Source organism: Leopardus geoffroyi, chromosome A3, assembly GCF_018350155.1.
Source record: "Leopardus geoffroyi isolate Oge1 chromosome A3, O.geoffroyi_Oge1_pat1.0, whole genome shotgun sequence".
Lineage (NCBI taxonomy): Eukaryota > Metazoa > Chordata > Mammalia > Carnivora > Felidae > Leopardus > Leopardus geoffroyi.
The window spans coordinates 29,943,853-29,967,589 of record NC_059336.1 but is presented as its reverse complement, the minus strand read 5'-3'; the positions used below and the strand labels follow the sequence as shown (position 1 = coordinate 29,967,589).

The 23,737-nt window shown below is 47.5% G+C and overlaps 1 protein-coding gene and 1 long non-coding RNA gene across 3 annotated transcripts; one reads left to right on the top strand and one right to left on the bottom strand.

Annotated features, from left to right (window-relative positions):
* Nucleotides 1–1,189: 1,189 nt before the first annotated feature.
* On the top strand, nucleotides 1,190–13,642 carry DDRGK1 (DDRGK domain containing 1). The gene is made up of 9 exons (XM_045445163.1): nucleotides 1,190–1,359; nucleotides 2,522–2,728; nucleotides 3,966–4,078; nucleotides 4,309–4,410; nucleotides 7,553–7,675; nucleotides 7,959–7,997; nucleotides 10,561–10,617; nucleotides 11,132–11,180; nucleotides 11,558–13,642. The coding sequence occupies exons 1-9, from the start codon at nucleotides 1,269–1,271 to the stop codon at nucleotides 11,722–11,724; spliced, it is 948 nt and encodes a 315-aa protein (XP_045301119.1). The 5' UTR covers nucleotides 1,190–1,268; the 3' UTR covers nucleotides 11,725–13,642.
* Nucleotides 13,643–20,659: 7,017 nt separating this feature from the next.
* LOC123580440 lies at nucleotides 20,660–23,676 on the bottom strand. Of its 2 annotated transcripts, none has more exons than XR_006703299.1 (3): nucleotides 23,578–23,676; nucleotides 22,238–22,288; nucleotides 20,660–20,997 (listed from the first exon to the last, which is right to left on the bottom strand). It is a non-coding gene; the product is annotated as an uncharacterized LOC123580440 (long non-coding RNA). The 2 variants fall into 2 exon arrangements; XR_006703300.1 differs by having other exon boundaries at nucleotides 22,820–23,653.
* Nucleotides 23,677–23,737: the final 61 nt, after the last annotated feature.

The window sequence follows — 23,737 nt, the reverse complement described above, 5'->3', positions numbered from 1 at the left end:
TCTTTTTTCAAATCTTACACTTCATACCATTGGTCCTTTGATCTTTGTGTTATTACACACACAAAAACTTCATATTACTGTTACAGCAAATTCCCAGCAGTTGCTATTTGCTTGTTAAAAAATCTTGAAGAGTGCCTGGTTGGCTCAATTGGTTAAACATCTGACTCTTGGTTTTGGGTCAGGACATGACTTCACAGTTTGTGGGATCAAGCCCCATGTGGGGCTCTGCACTGTCAGCTTGGTATTCTCTCTCTCCTCTCTCTGCCCCTTTGCCCGCTCTTGCACGCTCTCCCAAAATAAATAAATAAACATTAAAAAAAATTCTTGAGTTCACATCCTGTCCCCCGTTTTTTTTGCCAAACAACTTTATTGAAGTATAATTTTTTCCTAGTTTTTAAGTAAGTCTTTTTTTTTAATTTTTAATTTTATTTTAGAGAGGGAGGGAGAGAGCACAAGCAGGGGAGAGGGACAGAGGGAGAGAGAGAATTTTAAACAGGCTTCACTCTCAGCGCAGACCCCAACAAGGGGCCTGATCCCACAACCCTGGGATCATGCACGATCTGAGCCAAAATCAAGAGTCAGGTGCTCAACCAACTGAACCACCCAGGCAGCCCTTTAAATAATTCTTAAGAATTAAATGGAAATTTAAATCTCTTCTGGGTATTTAAATTTTGAGTGCTCGCTATGGAAAACTGGGTCACTAATTTTCATTTTAGTCTAATAAAGCTAATTTAAAATAATAAAGCTAATGTTAAAATAGGTATAAAACTGCAGGTCTGGGTACCAAAATGTATCCCTAAATAGGAGATTTAGTCTCTGCTCCTCCCCTCTCCCCTTTTAATGAAATTTTATGTCACAGATAATAGGCAAATCTCTGCCCTTAATCCGATCCATGGCTTTCCCTCAAAGGTAACCTCTATCCTGAAGTTGGTGTATATCATTGCTAAGCATCTTACTGTACTTTTTCCACGTATGTATGTTTTCATAAACACTGTGTGGTATTGCTCAGTGCTTTTAAAACATATATAAATGTCGCACTGCACAAAACCGTTTGCAATAATTTCCACCTGAAGGAATGGGTATTTTTATGCTTCCCAAATTCCATAGGGTAAAATAATGAGGCCTCCATACGAAGTGTGCGGCCTGGGCGGAGAACCGGGTGGTGGGCGGGGTCTAGGGGGGATAGGAGGGGCCATGTGGACGTTGGGCGGGGCCCGGGAGATCCGGCCTCAAGGTGGACGAGCTTGTTCCGCCTGAAAGCTTTCGTCATGGTGGGCCCCGTGGTGTACTTGGTGGCAGCGGCTCTGCTTGTCGGCCTTATCTTTTTCCTGACTCGCAGCAGGGGCCGGGCAACAGCAGGTAAGAGATACCTTCGCTCCAGGACCGGTGGGGACGCGTTCTCTGGCCTGAGCCTTTGTAGGCCATCGCACCGCGGCTTCTGCGCATGCGCTGGCCTTGTTTGCCTGGACCGAAGAGTTGCTCCGCGCCGGCTGGCGCTCGTCGCGCTTCAGGCCAGCTGCACGCATGCGCATTCCTGCGCGTCGGGGAGCGGGCGGAGACGTAGTGCTCTAATCCTACTCGCCGAGTGGATGGCAGCGCTCTACACCTCTCTCCTAGCCTCAGAGACAGCTTCTCTCAATTCCTCTCCTCGCCTTCCGACACTCCAGACCCAGAGGGGCCAGGCCCTGGCGGACACACTCCCTTCCCTCATTGGGGCACCCAACGGAGAGGCTGCCGGGGTTTCCCGTCCCACCCAGGCCGGCTCCAGAGTGGATGCCAAGAAGGGGGCACTTGAGTGTTTTGTGCTTACCTACGAGCTGTAACTACCTGAGCCTCTGTCCTTCCCCTTCAAAGAGAGCACCTTCCCTGTTCTGTACCCCGACCATGAGGCCATGTCATCTGCCAGGGTACAGTTCAGATACTCCTATCATTCTCTTCCTCTTGTCATTTCCCATTTCCTGTCGTTATGTGGATTGTGTATATATAGTCTCTTCCCCTCCCTGGGCCCACGAGTTACTTCAGAGCACCTACATGCTCCAAGGGCAGGAGAGAGAAAGCTGAGGTAAAGCAGATAGCCAAGAAGTCTTCCTGGAAGGAAACACACAGCCCCCGGGAGCAGGTGTGCTCCTGGTTAGCATGCCTTATAAAACTATGGCAGGTGGTGTTGAGGCAAGCAATAAATGCAGTCCTGCAGTGGGAATTCACATGAAGTCTGGAGAGGTCAGGGTGAGCTTCCTGGAGGAGGTAGGGCTTCATCTCTGTCTTGCAGGGTGGCAGTATCCTGACAGACTGGATGGAAAGGTATTGACAAAGGCAAGAGGGAACGGATGATCTTGCTGCATAGGACCAAGGTGTGGGTCTGGGTTATAAAGGCCTTAATATCTGAGAAAATTGGGGCTTTGTGCTTTGGGCAGCAGGAGCCTGGAGAACGTTAAGTGGAGGGTGAGACATCCGGGGTTCTCCCCTGCTTTCAGGTGGATTGGGTTGCTAGACAGTGTTGTGGTTCCTCTCTTCCCTACAGCTGGCCAGGAGTCGTTGCACAATGAGGAGCAGCCTGTAGTAGCAGGCTCAGTGGCCCAGCCTCAGCCCCTGGACCCTGAGGAGCAGAGAGCAGGGGGCAGGCCCCGGCGCCGGAGGGACCTGGGCAGCCGCCTGCAGGCCCAGCGTCGAGCTCAGCGTATTGCCTGGGCAGAGGTGGATGAGAATGAGGAGGAGGCCATCATCCCAGGTGAGAGGGGCCCAGCCTGGAGGGGAAAGGGGCTGTTTAAGGGCATAAGGGGACCTCCAAAGCTGGATGGAAGAGTGGAGTGTGAAGCTAGAGTATAGGAGATATGTCTGGGAGCCACAAGATAAAGTTGGAGTAGGGAATACTTGAGACCCATCCTTTGGTCCCAGAAACCAGCAGTTCTGGACCCTGACCCCTATTCTATTAGGCCAGCCCCCTCTTCCTTTATCTTGGTTTTCAGTGTCTAAGCAAGAGGGCAGAGATCTTCAGATTGACCCAGAAAGTTCCTTAGTCTACTTCTCATATCCCAGCACCTTAGTAGTTTCGGCACACTCATTTTCTGAGAGCCTCACTCTAGGGCCAGAGTGCCTAGCCAAGAGCTTCTGTAGTTCCTGAAGTGAGATCACCTGTGTTTGAGGTTGGAGAAATTTGTTGACAGAAGCGTCCTTATCCCTGGGAGACCAACAGAGCCCCTGGGATTGTGGGAAAAAATATCTCTTCTCCAGTGCTGAAATCTGGTGTGAGCCTGAGGAAGAGGCATTTGGGGCTTTTGCCCTTGTACTTCTGGGAATTAGCCCCTTTTGACTCAAAAAAGAGTCACTCTGTGGTACCATCCCCCTTGTCTCAAACTTGGGATCAGACGTTCCTGCTGCCCCGGCATCAACAGCTAACCTTTAGCTGGTCTTAACTTTAGGTAGTCTTGGGGTTGGAGCTATCTTTTTTGGCCAGGCGTTGAGCCCAGAACCCTCAGCCGTTCCTGACCACAGTGAGGACAATTTCAGATATGAGGTGGGGATACATTTCCCCATGGGGCCATCCTTCCCTGGAGGTTTGGCTCAGAAACAAACCAGAGAACTCTGCAAGCCCAGATATGCCTGACTGGGATTTTCAGACACTCAGATATTGGAACCCAACGCCTCCCTTTTTGTAGCTATGCAGCATCAAAAGTTATCATCTGTTCCTTTGCCCCATCATTCTCTCACCCTTACCCCACCTTATCTGCTATCCTCAACACACACTCTACACACACTTTCTGGCATACACGCACTCAGAGTGTGAATTTCTATGTTCACGACAGATGTCTTTGGAGGGCAGAACTGGGCTAGTGACATTTACAGGTGGGAGGAAGGGGTTCCCATCCCCCCTCCCCTGACAATGTGGAGAGGAACAAGGAGTAGGATGGACTCATCCTCATTGGTCCTCTCCAGGAGCTGAAATGTCTTTCTTTGACTGTTCTCAGCCCAAGAGGAAGAAGGTATCGAGAAGCCAGTGGAAAGTCACCTGTCAGGGAAAATTGGAGCCAAGAAACTACGGAAGTTAGAGGAGAAACAGGCGCGAAAAGCCCAGCGTGAGGCAAGCAGGAGGGATGGGGTGCAGCTCTGGGAAATGGGAAAGGGCCCTGCCTTTCTTGTCCCCCATGTCAGAACCTTACCTTGGGCTCTTTGCACGCTGCTTGCCTGGCTCTGTCTCCTGCAGCTTGGGTCTATGGTCCGGCCCAGTCATTACCTTCCCTGGCCTGTTTGTGAGGTGGGCAAACTCTAGTTGGGAGTGGGAATATGCCCCCTACAAAGGCCTCTCTCCAGGCAGAGGAGGCTGAACGTGAGGAGCGGAAACGCCTTGAGTCCCAGCGTGAGGCAGAATGGAAGAAAGAGGAGGAGCGCCTTCGCCTGGAGGAGGAACAAAAGGTGAGGCAGACCCCCCCTCCCCCCAACTTCTGAGCCCTGACCAGGCAGCCTTGCTTCCTGTGCATCTCCCCACACCTAACCTAGAAGATGAGCCATGGACTGGGTTCAGGAGCAGGCCCTGGTTTATTTGGCCCTGGACTCTAAACACAACCTATATAAAGCTGCTGCTGAAAAGCAGAGCCTGAGATGGGGATTTTTTTTTTTTTTTTTAATGTTTATTTATTTTTGACAGAGAGAGAGACAGAGCATGGGTGGGGGAGGGGAAGAGAGAGAGGGAGACACAGAATCTTAGTATATGTGCTGCCGAAGCGAGCACGGGAGACACAGAATCTGAAACAGGCTCCAGGCTCTGAGCTGTCAGCACAGAGCCCAATGCGGGGCTCGAACTCACAGACAGCGAGATCATGACCTGAACCGAAGTTGGACACTCAACTGACTGAGCCACCCAGGTGCCCCTGAGATGGGGATTTTTGTTCATTTGGCTTATTGAGCATACCATTTAAAGGAAAGTGAGCATTTAAAGAAAATTGAGATGGCTAGAGTGGCTGGAACAAGGTAAGCAAGAAGGAGAGGGGTCAGAGGGGGGGTGGGGTCTGGACCCTAAGGGCCTTGAAATTGTTAGAGGTCATTGTAAGAGTTGGTGGATCCTGCCTGATCCAGGTCCTGTTTAGGGCCTGCCATGGAGAAGATAGATGCCCAGAGAATGGGGGCCTCTGCAGTAAAGGTGGTTAATGAGCATTTGTTTGCCAGTGGCTCCCTTTCTGAGAACGAGTGCTTGAGAAAAGGAACATCACAAAGCTGTGGTGTGTATATAGAGTGAGAGCTAGGGCTTCCCAGCTGGGGGAAGCTGGCCCTTGGCCTCTGACTGGTCCTATTGTCCAGGGACCCTGGATGGCAGAAAGCCTGGCTGTGGGTGCCATAGCAGATGGGCCAGACCATGGCAGAGAGGAGGCATTAGTGGAAAGGGTTTTTTTTACCTTTTTGAGTATTGATATTGTGTAATGGACCCTAAATGACCTTTAGGAAAGGATTCTCCTTTCCTGCACCTAGTTTCCCGTTATTAGCATCTTATCTTAAGGTGGTATATTTCTCACAGTCAGTACTGACACATTGTTTGTTGATGTTTATTTTTGAGAGAGAGCAAGAGAGCGCATGCGAGTGGGGGAGAGGCAAAGAAAGAGGGGAACAGAAGATCCGAAGTGGGCTCTGCGCTGACAGCAGAGAGCTTGATTTGGGACTTGGACTCATGAACCGTGAGATCATGACCTGAGCCAAAGTTGGATGCTTAACCAACTGAGCCACCCAGGCGCCCCAGTATATGTTGTTTTAACTAAACCCCATACATTATTCAGATTTCATTAATTTTCCTCCAGTTTCCGTTTCCTTTTCCTTTTCCGTTTCCTTTTCCTTTTCCTTTTCCTTTTCCTTTTCCAGGGTTGCATCCAGGATACCACATTACATTTAGTTACCATGTCTCCTTAGGCTTCTCTGGGTTGTGACATTTTCTCAGGTTTTCCTTGCTTTTGATGACGTTGATAGTTTTGAGGAATATCAGGCAAGTATTATAGAACATTTCTCAGTTTGCGTTCAACTGATGGGTTTTTTTCTCATAATTGGACTGGGCTTATGGATTTCTGGGAGGAAGGTCACAGGTGAAGTGCCGTTCTCATTGTATCAAAGATACATGTTGTCAACTTGTCTTTACTGATGTTAACCTTGATTGCTTGGCTCAGGTTGTATTTGCCAGATTTCTGCACTGGAATGTTAACTCCTTCCTTGCTGTACTTCTTTGGAAACAAGTCACTGTGCACAGCCCACACTTAAGGGGTGGGTAGAGTTATTCTCCACCTCTTTCAGAGGAGAGTATCTACACAAAGTATTGGGAATTTTTTTGTTCCAGAGCTATACTTTTTCTTTTTTATTTATATAATTGTTTGTTTATATCTACACAGACTAGAGGATATTTATTTTGTATGTTGTGTTAGAGTCCAATATTGTCTTACTTATCTTATTATATAGACCATTGGGAGCTCTCGCAATTGGCTCTCATGTACCTTTGACGTAACTTCATTGTTTGGTTTCCTGAGTACTTTCTTTCTGGCACCACAAGATGCACCAGGTTCATTTTATATGTTCTTTGCCCCAGCTTTAGCTATGTGTTTTAAAAAGATCTTTTTGAGAGCTGTGGAAAATAGGATGACTTGGGGGGGAGGCTATGGCACTAGGTGGTGGTGGTGATTGAGCAACACGGATGGACTGAGAAGTTTTCCGGAAGTTGAAGGCAGAAGTGGTAGATAGGACTTTATTTCTGACCAGGTGGCCAGATGGCTGTGTGACTCACTGAGCCAGGGACCCAGGAGGAGGACCGGACGTGTGGGGAGTAGATCACAGGGTCTTTCTGGGACATAAGCAATTTGAAGTGCCTGTGAGATGGCCCAGTGGATGTGTCACGTGGGAGGAAAGATCTGGGCAGGGGTACAACTGTGGCAGTCACTGGCGAGGAGATGGTTGTTGATGCTGTGGGCATGGCAAGGTGACCCGAGGAAGTTGTGGCGCGGGGGGGGAGGGGGGGAGGGGGGGGGAGACAGGGCTGAGCAAGGAGGAGGTGGGGAGAATGGCCCAAGGAGCAGGAGGAAGTCCTGGAGAGGGTGGGGTCTGCAAGCCAAGCAAGGGAAGAGGAAATGGTCAGCTCTCCCGGCACCACTAAGAGGCTGTGAGGCTGATGGTTGTCCCTTGGATTTGGTGGGATGGAGGGCAGGGGTGGGACTGTAGCACTTGTTTTGGTGGAGAAGTCAGACTGGAGTAGGCAGGAGGGGTGAAAGGGTGATGAGGAAATGGAGCCTGGGTGTTTGTCCACAAAGTTCAGACATGACAGGAAGAGAAGGAGGAGGGGTGATTGCAAGGTACTGTGGGGTGGGGTCACGGAAGGATTTTCAAGGAGAGGGGGCATGTGTCTGGGAGGTAATGAAACTGGTGAGAAGAGGGGCCTCTGCCTGCAGCTCAGCTTGAGGTTGAGAGAGCAGAGTCTTGAAGGAACTGAGAGAGGGCTGGACTGTGTGCCCTGGTGCGCTGTGGGGGCAGCAGAGCCCAGAATAGGGATGGGGTGGGCATCTGCCCCACAGTACCTGACTGTTGTCCACAGGAGGAGGAAGAGAGGAAGGCTCGGGAGGAGCAGGCCCAGCGGGAACATGAGGAGTACCTGAAACTGAAGGAGGCCTTCGTGGTGGAGGAGGAAGGTGTGGGTGAGACCATGACTGAGGAACAGGTGGGTCCACACTGCCCCTGGGAAGCCCTTCCCCATGCCCACCAAGCCCACCACCCCATCTCAGATGCCCCATTGCTCCTCGCCTGCCGCCCTTGTCAGGCAGTGAGAAGTGGGTGGGCATCAAGCTGAGCAGCCTCTAGCAGCCAGAGGCCTCGTCCTCAGGAGAGGTGGTGCCTCCCACCCCTCGCTCTGGGAGGCTCTGCCCACACAGGCTGGTGGGTAGGTGTAGACCCCTGTGGCCCCTGCAGGGGGGACATTCACCCTGATTTCTCTGCCCCTCTAGTCCCACAGCTTCCTGACAGAGTTCATCAACTACATAAAGGTAAGAAGCCACCGGACAGAGCCTGGATGTCTGCCTCCTGCCTCACGCGTGTGTGTCACGTGTGAGTCTGTGTGTGTGTGTGTGTGTGTGTGTGTGTGTGTGTGTGTGTGTGTCACGTGTGCTCTCTCGGCCTGGAGGGAGCAGACTGGAGCCAGGGTACGGGCAGCTTATTCAAGCTTGTGCAGGCATGGGTGGGGGACCGGAGAGTCTGAGCTGCCCGCTCCTGGCAGACCTTGCTCTCCTCTGACAGTGGAGAGGGACCCGGTCTGTGTGGGAGGCCTGAGCCTTCAATCACTTCCTTACAGTCAGGGTTTGACAGTCTCCCTGCTCCTCAGACCCCACGCTCAGTGAGTCACTGTGTTTTCAGGTTTCTTCACATGTGTTTTCTGTCAGTTCTGTCACACTGAGCCTCCACTGAGTTGAAACAAGTATCTCTTGCCATGTGTTCCTGACCGGCAACTTGGGTCTTCAGGGAAACAGGATGATGTTTCCTTTGGAATCGAGGGCGGGGCGGCACGTGTGCCCCACTCTGTCTGTAGCCGCACCGGGTACTGCTCCAGGTTGCATAAGCACGTCCTGCTCTGCTTTGCTGCTAAGCAACTTCTCTCCCACGAAGGATGCGACAAGGGGAGAGGTTTTCAAGTGCAGCTCACAGGTGCAGAGGCGGCTGAGGGAAGGGGTACAGAGGGAGTGGGGGCGGCAGTGGGGGTGCTACTAGGGGGTGCCAAGGAGCCAGGCCTTGCATAATCCTCCCCCCCCACCTCTTCCAAAGGGAACAGGGTTCAGACTCCTCCCAGCGGCGAGGAACCGTGCGCACAGCTTGGGGGCCGGGTGTTACTGGGAGGAAGAGAGCGCCGTTCCCCTCTGATGCAGCCCATTCTCTGCCGGTTCTCCACGCTGGCACCTTCGAGGGCCAGCAAGACCTCTCTCACACTTTCCTGCTGCTGTTTGGAACCTGCCGTCCCTACCTACCCAGCGGACAGCAACATGGTCTTGAGTCTCCTTCAGGAAAGCTTTGATCGCTAGCGTTAGCTCCCCCTCTCCTCTGCAGAGACCTGAGTAAGGGCCCGCCCCCCCTGCGGCAGTTGCAGCGCTTGCTTGCAGAGGCTGTCTGCAGAGGCCATTTTCTGGGGGTTCTCCAGACTCCTCTGGACCCTGGAGGTCTTTCCGGCCTGTGCCAGTTGATCCTCCCAGCGCTGTTGTCGGCAGGGAGGAGGACTTCTGGAATACAGCCCACCTGCCTTCCTCCAGGCTCCTCCAGGTTGTCAGTCCCCTCTCTTTCCTGACCAGGGCTGAGTGGGTTGGTTTGTTTTTCTAAACATACTTTTGACCCCAGCAGCCCCTCGGGCCGGGTCTTAAGAGACACCTGGGGTGACTCCATGTTCGCACTCTGAGCTGTCACTGAGAACCCCGTGCCTGCTCCCTGCTTTGTAGGTAGAGGTCAGCTGGCCAGGTCACTTTGTGCTCGCCACCCCCTGGCCCAGCTGCCGCTCACTTGCCTCCCCGCCTGAACGTTCAGTTTGGCATTTTGAACAGTCACATGCCATCTGCAGCTGAGGAGGTGTCACCGTGTCACTCCTTCTCCAGCTGATTCGCTATGGAAGATTCCTGGAAACGCAAAAGACGGCCTTCTCTCGAGTCACATGCTATGCTGTCTGGAGGGGAGGCAGGGGCAGATGCATGTGTAGGACCCAGAGGTAGAGCCTCGGCAGCACCTCCACTCCCCCCTCCCCCTGCCCCCCGCCCCGGGAACTAAACTTTCTACTGAGGGTGAGAGGGAAGCACACACAGCATGGTAGGCATGGAAAGCACTGAGCAAATTTAGCCATAGTTATTTTAAGGGTGAGCACAGTGCCTCAGCAGTGTGAAGGGGATGGTGAAAAGTGTGGCATGTCATGGTCGCAGGGATCTCTAGGCCAGGGGCAGTGAACAAAGGTGAGACAAGCCGAGCTATACTGCTTCTGCCAAGACCCTGGCTCATCCGGGCTTCTCATCTGCTTTCACCTGTCTACTCGGCCAGCCTTGAGCTCAGGCAGGGGATGTGTCTTTTGCACTGCACCCTCCTTCCCACATACATATACCTCAGCTCCTTGGCCTTGTGTTCAGCATACACAGGTCCTAGTGAGTTTTTTAGTCAGCTTCTGGCAATTGTCAGCCCCTGGCTTCATCTCTGTGGTGCTTCCCTTTTTGGCCTGTACATGACGTTGAAATGATATGGCCAGATGCAGAGGAGAAGGTAGCAGCGGCACTCAGCTCTTCATGTGTGTCTGTCCCAGGGTAGTCCCCAGGCCAGGAGGTGGCTCATGGGGCAGGTGGTGTTTTGGGCAGATCCCTCCCTGCAAGCAGGGCCACAAGAGAATTTATGAGTGCGTGTGTGCCTGTGTACAGGCAACTGGGAGAGCGTGTGAGTAGTGTGTGAGGGAAACAAGGCTGTCCCATGGGAGTATGTAGCCTGCTTAGCCAGCCACCAGAGCAGAGCAGGTGGGCATGCCAACCTCAGAGGGCTTCTATGCCGAGCGGCTTTGCCCAAGGTCCCCCTCTCTCTCCTCTCCCCTCTTTGCAGCAGTCCAAGGTTGTGCTCTTGGAAGACCTGGCTTCCCAGGTGGGCCTGCGGACTCAGGTAAGCCCTTGAAGGTGGGTGGCCTGATATGTGGAATGTGGCCACGGGGCCCATATGGCTGTCAGAGGGGGCCCGCCTGAAAGATGGGGTGTCGATGTCCCCAAGCAAGAGTAGACTGTAGGAATCTTTGGCACCCCAGGAATCCTGTATTTATACTCGATGAAGGAAAAAGAAAAAAGCCCAAAACCCATCACTCCAGCAGCCCCTGTAACTGAGGCAGCCCAAACCCAGTTACCTTGATAACTGTCTTGCAAACAGGCTATGCCAGCCTTCATGGCCAAACATCCCCACCTCTCCTCTCCTGCCTTGAAGTGAGCCTCTCTCATGGGTCTTACAGGGCCCCAAGACCAGAGTCCTGTCTCCCCTAGGCCCCTCCAAAGGAGAAGCACAGAGTCACGTGGGGGGTGGCCATGAGAAGGAGGGGAGGAGAGTCGGCTGTGGTCGGAGGGCGATTGTGACTGTCTTCTGGGGATGGCAGTGCCCGTCTCTGCTCTGAGACTTGTTTTTCTCGTAGGACACCATAAACCGCATCCAAGACCTGCTGGCTGAGGGGGCTCTGACAGGTGAGGGGATGAGAATCATTCGCCATAGACCCTGGCCTGGGAGGGGGGTGGGTGTCTAGCCACAGGGGGCCTGGCAGGGACTTGTTCCAGAGGCCAGATGACTCCCCACTCCCAGCCCTGGATAGGGAAGTGGTGTACATGCAGGAAGGGTGCATAGCAGAGGGATATGCCTAGGCCTGGGAGTGGCTCAGGGTGACAGGGACAGCCTGATTTGACTCACCTAGCTACCATTGGATGCAGCCAGGGGAGGCCAGGCAGGCAGGCAAGCCTGGAGGGCTCTGAGCCAGAAAGGGGTGGCTGGGTGGGCATTCTTATGCAGTGGTGGGGAGGGGGCTTAGAGGGCTGGGCTCAGCCCTACAACCCTCCTGTCTCCACAGGTGTGATTGACGACAGGGGCAAGTTCATCTACATAACCCCCGAGGAACTGACTGCTGTGGCTAACTTCATCCGACAGCGGGGCCGGGTGTCCATCACCGAACTTGCGCAGGCCAGCAACTCCCTCATCGCCTGGGGCCAGGAGCCCCCTGTCCAGGCCCCAGCTTGACCTAGCCCTTCCCTTTTGGACTGGGAGCTGATACAGCCTACCTGGCCATACATCTTGGTCCCTCCCCACCATCCTGGGGGAGAGGTGGAATGTGGCCAGGCAGTTATAGATTAAAGACCTGTGAGCACTGCTGAGCTTGGTGTGGCTTGGTATGATAGAAGGCCTGGCCTGAGATCCCAGATGAGCAAGTGCAGCCTAGTCCTCAAATTATATCCAGGGTGGGTGGGGGTGGGAGGAGTCCTGTGGTGAAAGTCCCATTCTTATGCATTCATTCATTTAAAAAGAATATTGAGCATTTCCTGTGTTCCTTTGTACCCTACAAAGATGAGTTCTTTCTCTCCCTGCCTCAGAGCAACCTTCCCAGAGCAAAAGTGAGCAACCTTACGGCCACATCTCCCCTAACTGGGGAGGGAGGTCTCACTGTTGCTTACATGGATGGATTCAGGAGCCCTACAGAGTACTGAGAGCCCTTAAGGAGAAGAGTGAAGTGCCAAGGATAGAATCCTAAGGGACATCGGCCTTTAAGAGGGAGGGAAGGGCAGTCAGGGAGGGAGAGAGGCTGGGCAGGTGGAAGGAAGCGGGGAACCTACTTGAGCTGGAAGGAATTGTACAGTGGAGAGATGTGCTTCCTACAGTCCATCGCATGAATTTAGCTCTGCATCCTCAACAAAGTTTAAATGGTGTGGGCGATTCCACCCACCGGTGGATGTAAGGACCATATGCTCAGGAGTGGGTGTGAGATGGGAGATGTGTGTCTCCTGTAGGGTCAGTCACTCTAGTTCCTGTAGGCTGTTCATGGCGTGTGCATCCTGCTGTGCTGAGGGTGAGGCATGTATTTAAAGGTGTATTTTTTATGCAACATTGCCCCTAAACATAAACCACCTACTTCCTCTCGTGCCTGGTAGAGGAGGCAGCTTTCTGTTCTCACCCTGAAGGAAACCGTGTGGATGATTATGGGGAGACAGGACATTAGGCTTTAGGGTGGAGCCTTCCTGAGTGTCGTCAAGGATGATTTTGACTCATTTGGTGCCATAAGCATTAACTATAGTACCTAAATTCCAAGTGAGGTCTGACTCTGCTGCTTCCGTCAGCAGCAGGCACTTGGGAGTCGCCTGGAGCTAGGAAGGGCCACGAGCACTGCCTGGGAGCCCGTAATCCAGTAGGAGAGAGAAGGAACAGATATAGGTACCATTAGTGTCAGAACAAAACATAAAATTGCAAAGGGAAAAGGGGGCAACAGTCTGAGTGATGGATGGTTCTGGGCCCTGGTTGCCCATTGGAAGCACCTGGGGGAGTTGTGAACAGTCTCATGCCAGATTGCATTCTGGACTAGGGGAATCAGAATAAGACCCCACCAGAAAGGGCTTCTTACAGAGCAAGGTCTCTTCCGTCCTTTCCCTCACTTGTCCTTAGCCACTGCCATCCAGGTGGCAGGATGACTAGGAGTCTTAGCACCTGCATTCCACCCTCAGGACACAGTCCACAGGCCAAGAGTGAGGAAAAGGAAATTCCCTTTCTCACATCCTGGAAGCTTTCGAAAACCCTTTATGTCCCACTTAGTGTGGAGGAAAAAAACCTGTGACTCTGTGTGCATTATTTAGTGATCAACCTACTAATCTAATAAATTTATCAAATGGGCAGTTCTTGAAATAGTGATTAACATGTTTCTAAATATGTATAAAGCGCTTTCACAATTAGTACATGAAGACTTTCAGGTTTAACCACTTGTAATTTCTCAAGCATTTAAACAATTATTCCTTAAATACTTCTAAGCATTTAAATCCCCCAAATTTAATACATGAAATTATTTTAAATGCTTTTACATCTCAAAAAGTAGACCTGGTGTTAAAACAATGACATTACTGGTCTACGTGTGTGATACTGAAACTGATTATAAACATTTCAATATCATGATTTACATTTGCTTATTCACTAGCTCTGCTTTTTATTTCTTTTGCTTCATGAGGGTAGTTTTCACTTCTCCTGGAGCCCCAGCATGATTATCTCGGATGGCTGAGGATGCATATATATGAAGGATGGTGATTTAGAAGCAGGGACCCAGGACTTCACTGTGACCCCGAGTCCTTTAGTTGTGTGGCCCCTTTTTCATCATTAGGTCCCCCCTCCACATCAGAAACACTTGACTGTTGGCTCCAGCTCATCAGGTAAATTCTGATTTTGGAGTTCCCAATTTACAAAACGCTCATTATGCTTGTTCTGGGTGCCTTATCTTTATAGCCCAGTTCGACAGGCCTGTTTTGATGCCACTTGCTCCCAGTAGAGTCCAGTTCAGTTTTGTTCTATCACAACTTCTCTTTTTAATGGACCTTCAAGGCCTGTTATTTTTTTTTAATGCTTATTTATTTGAGAGAGACAGAGACTGTGAGTGGGGGAAGGGCAGAGAGAGAGGGAGACACAGAATCCGAAGCTGTCAGCACACAGCCCAACATGGAGCTTGAGCCCACAAACTGTGAGATCATGACCGGAGCTGAAGTTGGACACCCAACCAACGGAGCCAGCCAGGCACCCCAAGGCCTATTATTGACAAGGCTGTAGTGGGAGAGCCGTATAATACAACTTGTCTTTTCAAAAATGGTTAAAAGATTGGCCATAAGTTGAAAAATTGTAAAAACTGGGTAATGGGTACATGTAGGTTATACTCCTATTTTTATATTGAAAGTTTCTCGTAAAAAAAAAAAAAAAAAAAAGCTTAAAATTAAACAAGGGGCACCTGGCTGGCTCAGTGGGTGGAGCATGCCAGTCTTGATCTCAGGATTGTAAATTCAAGTCCCACAATGGGTGTAGAGATTACTTAAAAGTAAGTTTTTTCAATTTGAAAGAAGTCATTTACTTATTTATTTATTTTTAGTGTATTTATTTTTGAGAGAGCACACACAGGCATGTGAGTGGGGGAAGGCCAGAGAGAGAGGGAAAGAGAATCCCAAGTGGTCTCTGCATTGTAAGCACAGAGCCCAATGTGTGCTCAAACTCAGGAACTGTGAGATCATGACTTGAACCAAAATCGGGTTGGATGCTTAACTGACTGAGCCACCCAGGTGTCCCTGAAAGTAGTTGTTTATTAACTGACCAGATTACAGAAATAACTGTGGTAGATCCCTTAGTTCATCCTTCTAATAAGCCTGTTGATCTTGTCTTCCTTGTTGCCAACACATCTACCTTCTACAAAATGGGTGGTCTTTTTTTTTCATTCCTTCTTGTGGAGAAGATAATTTGAAGGGTGTAAAAATAATTCTTTCTTTTTTTTTTTTAATTTTTTTTTCAACGTTTATTTATTTTGGGGACAGAGAGAGACAGAACATGAACGGGGGAGGGGCAGAGAGAGAGGGAGACACAGAATCGGAAACAGGCTCCAGGCTCTGAGCCATCAGCCCAGAGCCTGATGCGGGGCTCGAACTCACGGACCGCGAGATCGTGACCTGGCTGAAGTCGGACGCTTAACCGACTGCGCCACCCAGGCGCCCCAAAAATAATTATTTCTTAAATAAATGTTTATTTTATTTTTTTTAATTTTTTTTTAATGTTTATTTATTTTTGAGACGGAGACAGAGCATGAACAGGGGAAGGTCAGAGAGAGGGAGACACAGAATCTGAAACAGGCTCCAGGCTCTGAGCTGTCAGCACACAGCCCGACGCGGGGCTCGAACTCAGGGACCGCGAGATCATGACCTGAGCCTAAGTCGGCCGTTTAACCGACTGAGCCACCCAGGCACCCCAATAAATGTTTATTTTTGAGAGAGAGAGAGTGCGAGCTGGTGTGGGGCAGAGAGGGGGACAGATGATCTAAAGTAGGCTACGCACTGACAGCACAGAGCTCGATGTGGGTGGGACTCGAACTCACGAACCCCTGAAAAATCATGAAATCATGACCTGAGCCAAAGTTGAACCAACTGAGCCACCCAGGTGCCACTAAAAGTAAAATATTTTTAAAAATAACACAATGAGCCCTAGATGGCTTCATGATCCTTGGCTCAAGATAAGCTTCAGAAAAGGGGCTAAAAAAGCTGGACCCTGTGAGGCTGCCACTAGTCCCTCCATCAACCTGGCAATTGGCTCTAGGCTACACAGTGGCACCAGTCAGTGCAGGATGCATGTTGGATCTCTGTAACACAAAACTTACTTAACACATTCAAAGTGTGTGTCAAAAAACAAAACTAATAAACTATGGAGAGCCTACCGAGTATGAGGCGAGATGCTAAGCACCCCAGGGAACTGCATTGAGCAAAACCTGGCCCCATCCACAAGTGGATGGGGCAGTGGTGCTAATCCACCAGGGAGGCCAGTCAGCCAGCCAGCAGGTGCATGGCCAAATCCTGTGATATGCAAAAGGGACCAGTAGCTTACAAGCAAGGCCTTCTGGGCTGAGTGGAGGACAGGTGTGGGAATGTAATGAGCTGTCAGCACAGAACCTGATGCAGGGCTCGAACTCACAAGCCATGAGATCATGACCTGAGCCAAAGTCGGATGCCTAACTGATTGAGCCACCCAGACACTCCGAGTAACTCATTTCTTAGCCCTTCTTTGCAGTCATCTCATCCCACAAATCATCGTTACTCCCATCAACCCCTCCCTGTACCAACTCCACTCTTCACAAGTGCTTGCCCCAGACATCTCCAGTCCCAAGTCCCAGGCCCAAGATTGGAGATGACTATTCCACTGAGGCTGTGTTTCTCAAACTTATTTGACAGTATCTCTTAGTAAGAAATCCATTTTTCATTAAGTACATGTTCGTATGCACATGATAGAGAGACCTGAAGCTAAGGTGTCCTAGCAGTGCTTTGCTTAGTGTGGTTGATGCATGTTGATACTTGCTTCTCTATTCTGTACCACTGCTGATGCTGACTCCATTGATTTCTTAACCCACTAACTGATTTGAAAAATAGGGTTCTAAGAAGCCTGTTTCTTTTACATTGAGGACAGGGCAAAGGATCAATATCTGGGTGAAGAGTTGTGTAATATATATAACTTGATAATCACAGGGTTGTACCAAAAGCAATTTAGACTACAGTAGTGACATTGAAAAATAGTTTTACTTGGTTTATCCTGACACCATGCATAATTTTTGGCTTATTATATACTACATTATTTTGTTACGCATTACAGCAAAAATGTGTAAGAGAATGTTATGAGAACCTATTAAATACCAATACTGTAACATTAACTTTGTTTAAATATAATCTTTTGCACATAGCATGCTAGATTTATTGGCTGGTTGTAGTCATTTTAACTTAACTTTCTTGACTTCTGTTTCTAACTTGTACAAAAACACATCCATCATCATCATCATAATAATGCAAAAACTAAAACTAGTAATGCTCCAACTGTATTGTAACTGAGTAACTGAGATTTAATACTTCTGTTACTTTATTTTCCTTTAACTATTTCTCATCAATGAGGACTTCATGCCATTTTGTTGTTGAGCTAAACCCTACAGTTTACAGAACAATGCAGTTGGGTGGATACATGCTTGATGTCTACTCTGGCAGTTGTCTTTATGTATTTTTTTTTTTTTTTTAGTTTGTGCATATTGCCTCATATCAAAATAGACAATAATAACAAATATGAATATATGAGAAATTATTGAACATATAATCCATCATTGCTGGGAAATTCATTTTTCCACGTCTCAGCTACTGTCCCTGCTGGATTGTAGTAACTCAAGAGAGGAAAAGTTGACAAATGGTAAGGGAAGAACACATGGTAAGTTTGGGCCCCAAAGACAGGTAGTATAAATTTTACCTAGCCATCTCATCTAGTCTGCAACCATATCTGCAAATGTAAAAAGTTTACAAAGAAGGCTTTCTGCCAGACACATGGACCCCAGCTTTTACAAAAATTCTATCTGGTAACATTTTTGGAGTCTGCATGTTTCCATAAAATTGATTAAAGTTTTGGATATAATTATAATTCCATGATGCATTAATCATTATTATTCTGCTTGGGGCTTTAAGAAGAACAACATTCTTCACAAATAGATGTGAATTCATAAAACTCACAATGGTGGGTGGTGGGGGCAGTGGCTTATATTGGTTTATGCTTTGTTTCTAAATATCTTGCAATGAGGTTTACACTGTTTAGATACAGGTAAGTCTCTTTGTTAGTACTATATAAACAAAGTATCAATTATGTAAAAACAAAAGAAAAATGTCAGGGACCCTTGTGAACATAAAAGGGAAAACCATCTTCTATTGGGAAAAATGGGCAATGAGTAAAGAATAGTGGTTTTAACGGTGTAATAAGTTTTTAATATTTTTCCCTTTAACTTTTATTTTTCAAGGGTCCAGTGTGTGTGTGTGTGTGTGTGTGTGTGTGTGTGTGTGTGTGTGTGTGTGTAAACATCAGCTTATAAAACCACATGTTAAAGACCCCAGCATATTTGGATCATAAACATTTCAGTTAGTTTTATATTGGTCTGGATAACCCCCAAGACCTTTACTAGTCATTCTCAGGAATTTTTGGCCCAATTCCAGAGGTTTTTATTTCCTTATAAAGCAAGCAATAGCTGTGAAAAACTTTAGTGCCAACATCCAAACTTAAACATGGATTTAAGTGCTTTGTCTGCCCCCCAGTTCGGCATTTGGAGGTCACTGCCCAGTCACCCCTAAGAAGCCCCAAGTCCCCTTCTGGATAACTTGGTGGGTAGGACCCCAAAGGGTCACAACAGTCTATTAATTGGTAGGTTTTTATTTGCATCTCTTCAGTATCAGCAGGGCTGCAGATGTTTTCAATTGCTTGTTGGCCATTTGTATTCTGTGAATGATCTATTTCTCTTTTATCCATTTATCTGTAGACCCAGGGTTTTTGCAGTTTCATTCACCATTCAACAAATGAATGTTAAGTATCTCTTATGTGCTTGCACTCATTTTCTAGTACTGCTGTAATATCCACACATTTAGTGACATAAAACAACACACACTTACTATCCTTTAGTTCTGTAGAAGTTCAACATGGGTCTTACTGGGCTGACATCAACCTAGAGTTGTTTCTTTCTGGAGGCTCTATTCTGTCTTCTCCTTGGCTGTGGTCCTTTTCCTCCGTCTGTAAAGCCAGCTATGTTGCATCTCTAGCCTTTTTCCACAGTCATATGCCCCCCGCCCCTACTTCTGCCTTCCTCATCCACTTTTAAGGATCCTTATGATTACACTGGGCCCACCTGGATAATCCAGGATAATCTCCTTATTTTATAAAGATTTTTGAGTAATCGCAACACTCACATGGGGCTCGAACTCACAACCCCGAGATCAAGAGTCACATGCTCTACCAACTGAGCCAGCCGTGCACTCCTAATCTCCCTATTTTAAGGTTAGCTGATTAGAAACCTTAATTCTATCTACAACCTTAATTCTCCTTGGCCATGTAACCTGACATGTTTACAGATTCAGGGGATTAGGACTTGGATATCTTCGGGGGTCCATTAATTCTCCTTACCAGAGTATTAAGATAGGGATATGGAATTTTTTTAAAGTATCCTGTCAAAAAACAAAAAAAAAAAGTATCCTAACATGCTAAAAGTTAGTGGGGAAGACAGATGATTAATCAATCACAATTTTCTTCTTTTATGTTGTTTGTCAGATTTTGGCATTAAGATTATTCTACCTTTATAAGATGAATTAGGGAGCTTTTCATCTTTTCCTAGGATTTAGAATGATCTCTTAATAGATTGGGTAGAACTCAGCTGAAAACAGTCTAAGGCTAGTGCCATTTAAAAGGGTAAATCTTGAACAATGTTTAATTCCTTTTGTAGTTACTGATCTTCCTAAAACCATAATTAAAATCATGTTAAGTAGCTTTTTCTTTTTGGAAGCTTTAGTTGGTGCATAAAAACACAAATACTGAAAAAGAGCTCAGTTTATTGTAGATAAAATGATCGCATCCTGGAAATCTCTAGATTTATGCTTGGCTTGCTCCCCTACCTCCAAATCTTTAACTTGTCACTTCCTGAGGGAGGCCTTCTACCCTATTTAGAATTGGGATTCCCCAGCAATCTCAACTTCTCCTTAGTATTTGCCACTTTCTAACCCACTGTATATTTTACTTATTGTCTCCTCCCTCTTCAAATGCAAAATCCCATGGGGGTAGGGGTTTTTGAGCAAATATTTAGTATATTAATAGCCTGTTGTTGCTACATTTTCAGAGCTTATTCACCTGTTTATTCTTCCAAGCAAACTGCATTATTTTTTAAAATATTTTTTTTACAAAAGTAATACATGCTTGTTGTTTTTCAAAAAATTCAAACATTACAGAAGTGCCTGGAATCGTCTCTCTGCCCTTCTCCCTGCAATCCCACCATCTCAAAGTAGCCACTGTTAATAGTTTGATGTGCATTTTTTTTTTTTTTACTTTTCTGTGCATGTACATATATATTCTTACTAGAATAATACAAGAATCAGAATACACATACGTAAGATTCTGCCCCATTTTCACTTAATGTAGTCATCTTTCTATGTCCATACATAGACACCCATTGCACTGGATGCACTCTGATTCATGTACTCAATCTTCTATTAATAGATTGATGTATTTAGGTTTAAATTTATTTTTTCTATTGCAGTCAGTGCATCAGTGACCACCTTTCAACATTACTTGTGATGGCATTTCTTTCCAGAATGGAATTACTAGGTCCAAGGATCTATATATTTCACATTTTTATAGATTACCCAATTGTCCTCCCAAAAGGTTGTACCAATTTATACTCCCCAAAACATCATGAGTTCCTGTTTCCTACAGCCACACCAACATGGGATATCATCAATTTTTAATTTTTGTCAGTCTGATACATACATATTTTTTTTTCCCCATCTTTATTGAGATAATACACTCTTGTTTTAACCGCCTTCGCTTTGTCCCACTGGTGAGGGAGGGGTTCCCACCCTTGGGTTATGGGGATGGTCAAACACAGTACCTGACACTGGACAGGGGAGATTGACAGCAGTTTATTGGGCACCTATATCCTTACAGCTCAGCGAAGGAGGACACCACAGGTCACACAGGACCATCCAGGTGTCGCACTCAGAAATACAGTGTACAACCAGAAGCTGGGCAGGACAGGCTTTGTAGCAACAAGAGGGTGAGGTGAGCCCATCATTCCTGCAGGGAACGTGATTGGCTTGTTTGAATGATTCCACAGGCTGACAGAGAACTGAAGCCTGCTACTCAGAGATAAGTCAAGATTGCACCTGGTCGATTTGATAAGGAGGCTTGTTTGGTGAGGGCAATGTTCACTTAGGCCATTTGAGGCACTCCTGATTTTACCACCTGTTGAAGCACAAAATATTGAATCTTAGTTTCAACTCTTCCTGGTTAATTATGAGGGTTCTTTTTGGGTACCAATTTTTGAATGACTTTTTGGCATATATGATGATTGTTTTCCCATTTAACAAACATGGATCAATATCCTATACAAGAATATTTAATTGTATTTCCTTGAGTTGTAGTTAAGAATTTTTTCCCCATGAATTGATAAGTATTGATTGGTTTGCAGTTTTCCTTTTTATGCTATATTAGGAATTAAGGATAATTGTAGCTTTCATAAAATGAAATTGCTTTCTAACTTTTCTGGAGTGTAATGCAGATTTACTGGGTAAGGACTATCTATTTGCTGAAAGTTTGAGAGAATTCTTCCATTTAACCACCTGAGCCCAGAGCCTTTTTTGGACATGTTTCTTAGATAATGTTTTCAACATCTTTCTTATTTTTGTAATTTTATTTCTCAGAAAATGGTCCACTTTATCAAGGTTTTCATATGCATTACAGCAGAGTCAGCTATGGTATTCCCTTGTTTTCCTGTTGTTCTTCTTAAAATGCAAAAGTACATTCTCTATGATTTGGAACAGAAACTAAAAAGAGATTAAGGCTGAGATCAAGACACAGGTAGGGTGGACTGGCTAAAATCAAAGCAAGATAAAACAAGCAGAATTAAATATCTTACTGGAGAAAAAGAGTTTTCTTTGACCTTGACTCTCAAGAAAATTAAATCTGTGATGTGGAGGAAACATGAGATACTCTCCCAGGACGCAGAGAAAAAGGACAAAGATTTCATTGACAGTGGTGATCCAATGTGATAATTTTAGGGGAGAAGAAAAAACCCCAAAGCAACCCTGTTCAAGAAATGGACAGGAACATTAGAAGAAAGCCTTTCTAAGCTGAAAAGACCACTTCTTTTCTGGAAAATTAATACTTATACTTGCAAAATATTTGACTTTTAAGGATGAAGAAAATCCCAACAAGCACCAGGCAAATTGCTCACCTAACACACATCAGACCAGCTTTCCTTTTTTTTTTTTTTTTTTCGGGGGGGGGGGGGCGGGGAGGATATATAATTGACATATTAACATTATATTAGTTTCAGGTGTACTTGCTACCATCTTGAGACCCAAAGACAATGGGATAAGGACAAGAGAGCCTTGAGGGGTACAGTTTGAGACTCAAGAATTCCATAAACAAGCCACAACATTACATTAGTGTGTGAAGACAGTAAGTAGAAAGGCATTCTCACCTAGGGCAAAGGCTTAGGAAAAAAACATTCAGTGGTCCTCCCTGAAATCACCTGTAAAATGAGAGATGAGTCTGAATGAGAAATAGAAAAATTAGAGCATAAAAAACTGGCAGGACATTGATAGCAATTAAACAAAGAGTTGGCAAAAGCCTCTTTTCCAAGAGGATTTTGTGGCTTGAAAAAAAAAAAAAAAGACTGGGTCTATCATCCTGGATTAAATGGACAGATATAAGTAGGCGTGAGGGCAAGAGGCCTAGAGATGGAAAGGCACATTAAATTTTTCATTACGTAAAGAGGAATATAAAAATGAATGATTTGTCATTGATTTTAATATTTGTGAAATAAAAACTGTATTTTTACTTGATGAACTCAAAGGCAACCACTAGGAGACTTTAAAACAGAATTTCTATCTTGCAGAACACTATAGAAGATAAAAGCAAATATGGAAAAATACAGAAAACAAGAAATAGCAAGTAATATATACTATAAAACAGGATGTCTAATGACTAATCAGCTCTAACAGCAAAGATATAATGGGTTACATTCAACTAGACTGGAGGCGCTGCAGTTTTTAGGACAGACCCTTTGTAGCTCCAGGCTTTTACTAATGCTGAACCCTAGGCCTGGCTTGCTTCCCCACCATATTCGCAGTATTCGAGGCTAAGACCTCCAGTACAAGCCGGCTTCCTCCCGGCAGTCCTCCAGGGCCAAATCCCGGCGCAGAACGCAGCACGCGCGTGCGAAGCTGATACTTCGAGTGAGGGACGAAGTCCTGACCTCACTCCCTCTCACCCCCTAATGCGGCGTAGGGGTCGGGCCGGACCTCGTGCCCAGTGCAGGACACCGAGTGAGAAAGCACTCGCACCCTGCACGATTGTAATGTAGATCTTTTTCCTCGTCGCCCTCCTTTCCCCCCACCCCCCGCCCCCCCGCGGGCAGTGCGCCTCTGCGAACAGCAAGTTTCAAACGGGCTCCGTTTGCCGCCGGACGTAGTCGCTGCCCCTCGAGGCCTCCCACACGCCAGCCTGCGGGCCGCTTGGATATACCCTCAGCGCCGTCGGATCCACCTGGGACAACTCGCCCTGCCCCCACCTTGCAGACTTGCAGTCTCAAGCCCTCCGCTGGGAGGCCGCGTCCGGAAGAGCAGGAGTGGGAGAGGAATGGGGCTGGGGTCGGCATCTGGGACCCCTTCCCCAAACCCGAGGGTCTCCTCCCAGTCGCCAAAGATGTGGTGGAGGGCGCGGTCCCACCGCATTTGTTACAGATCAGAGCCTGGGGGCCGAGCCCAAGGGGTTTGGGGGGTGGCAGGAGACCAGCAGAGGGGCTTGGGACCGACTTACGCAGCCTTGGAGAAGGCGAGATAGAGGGGTCCCAAGCGCGAACCTGGACGCAGCTACAAAGGGGTTAAGGCATTGCGCCCCGCCCCAGCCTGGGGATTGGCGGCCCCGGGGGGCGTGGCCGGAGGGCGGGCCCGCGTTTGCCGCAGCCGCGGGTGGGCGG

Bases quoted from the DNA above. Each gene is read 5' to 3' on its own strand.
- DDRGK1 (XM_045445163.1), top strand. From the start codon at position 1,269: ATGGTGGGCCCCGTGGTGTACTTGGTGGCAGCGGCTCTGCTTGTCGGC. The intron at 1,360-2,521 runs GTAAGAGATACC...TCTTCCCTACAG, and splicing joins CAGGGGCCGGGCAACAGCAG to CTGGCCAGGAGTCGTTGCAC. The intron at 7,998-10,560 runs GTAAGAAGCCAC...CCCTCTTTGCAG, and splicing joins AGTTCATCAACTACATAAAG to CAGTCCAAGGTTGTGCTCTT.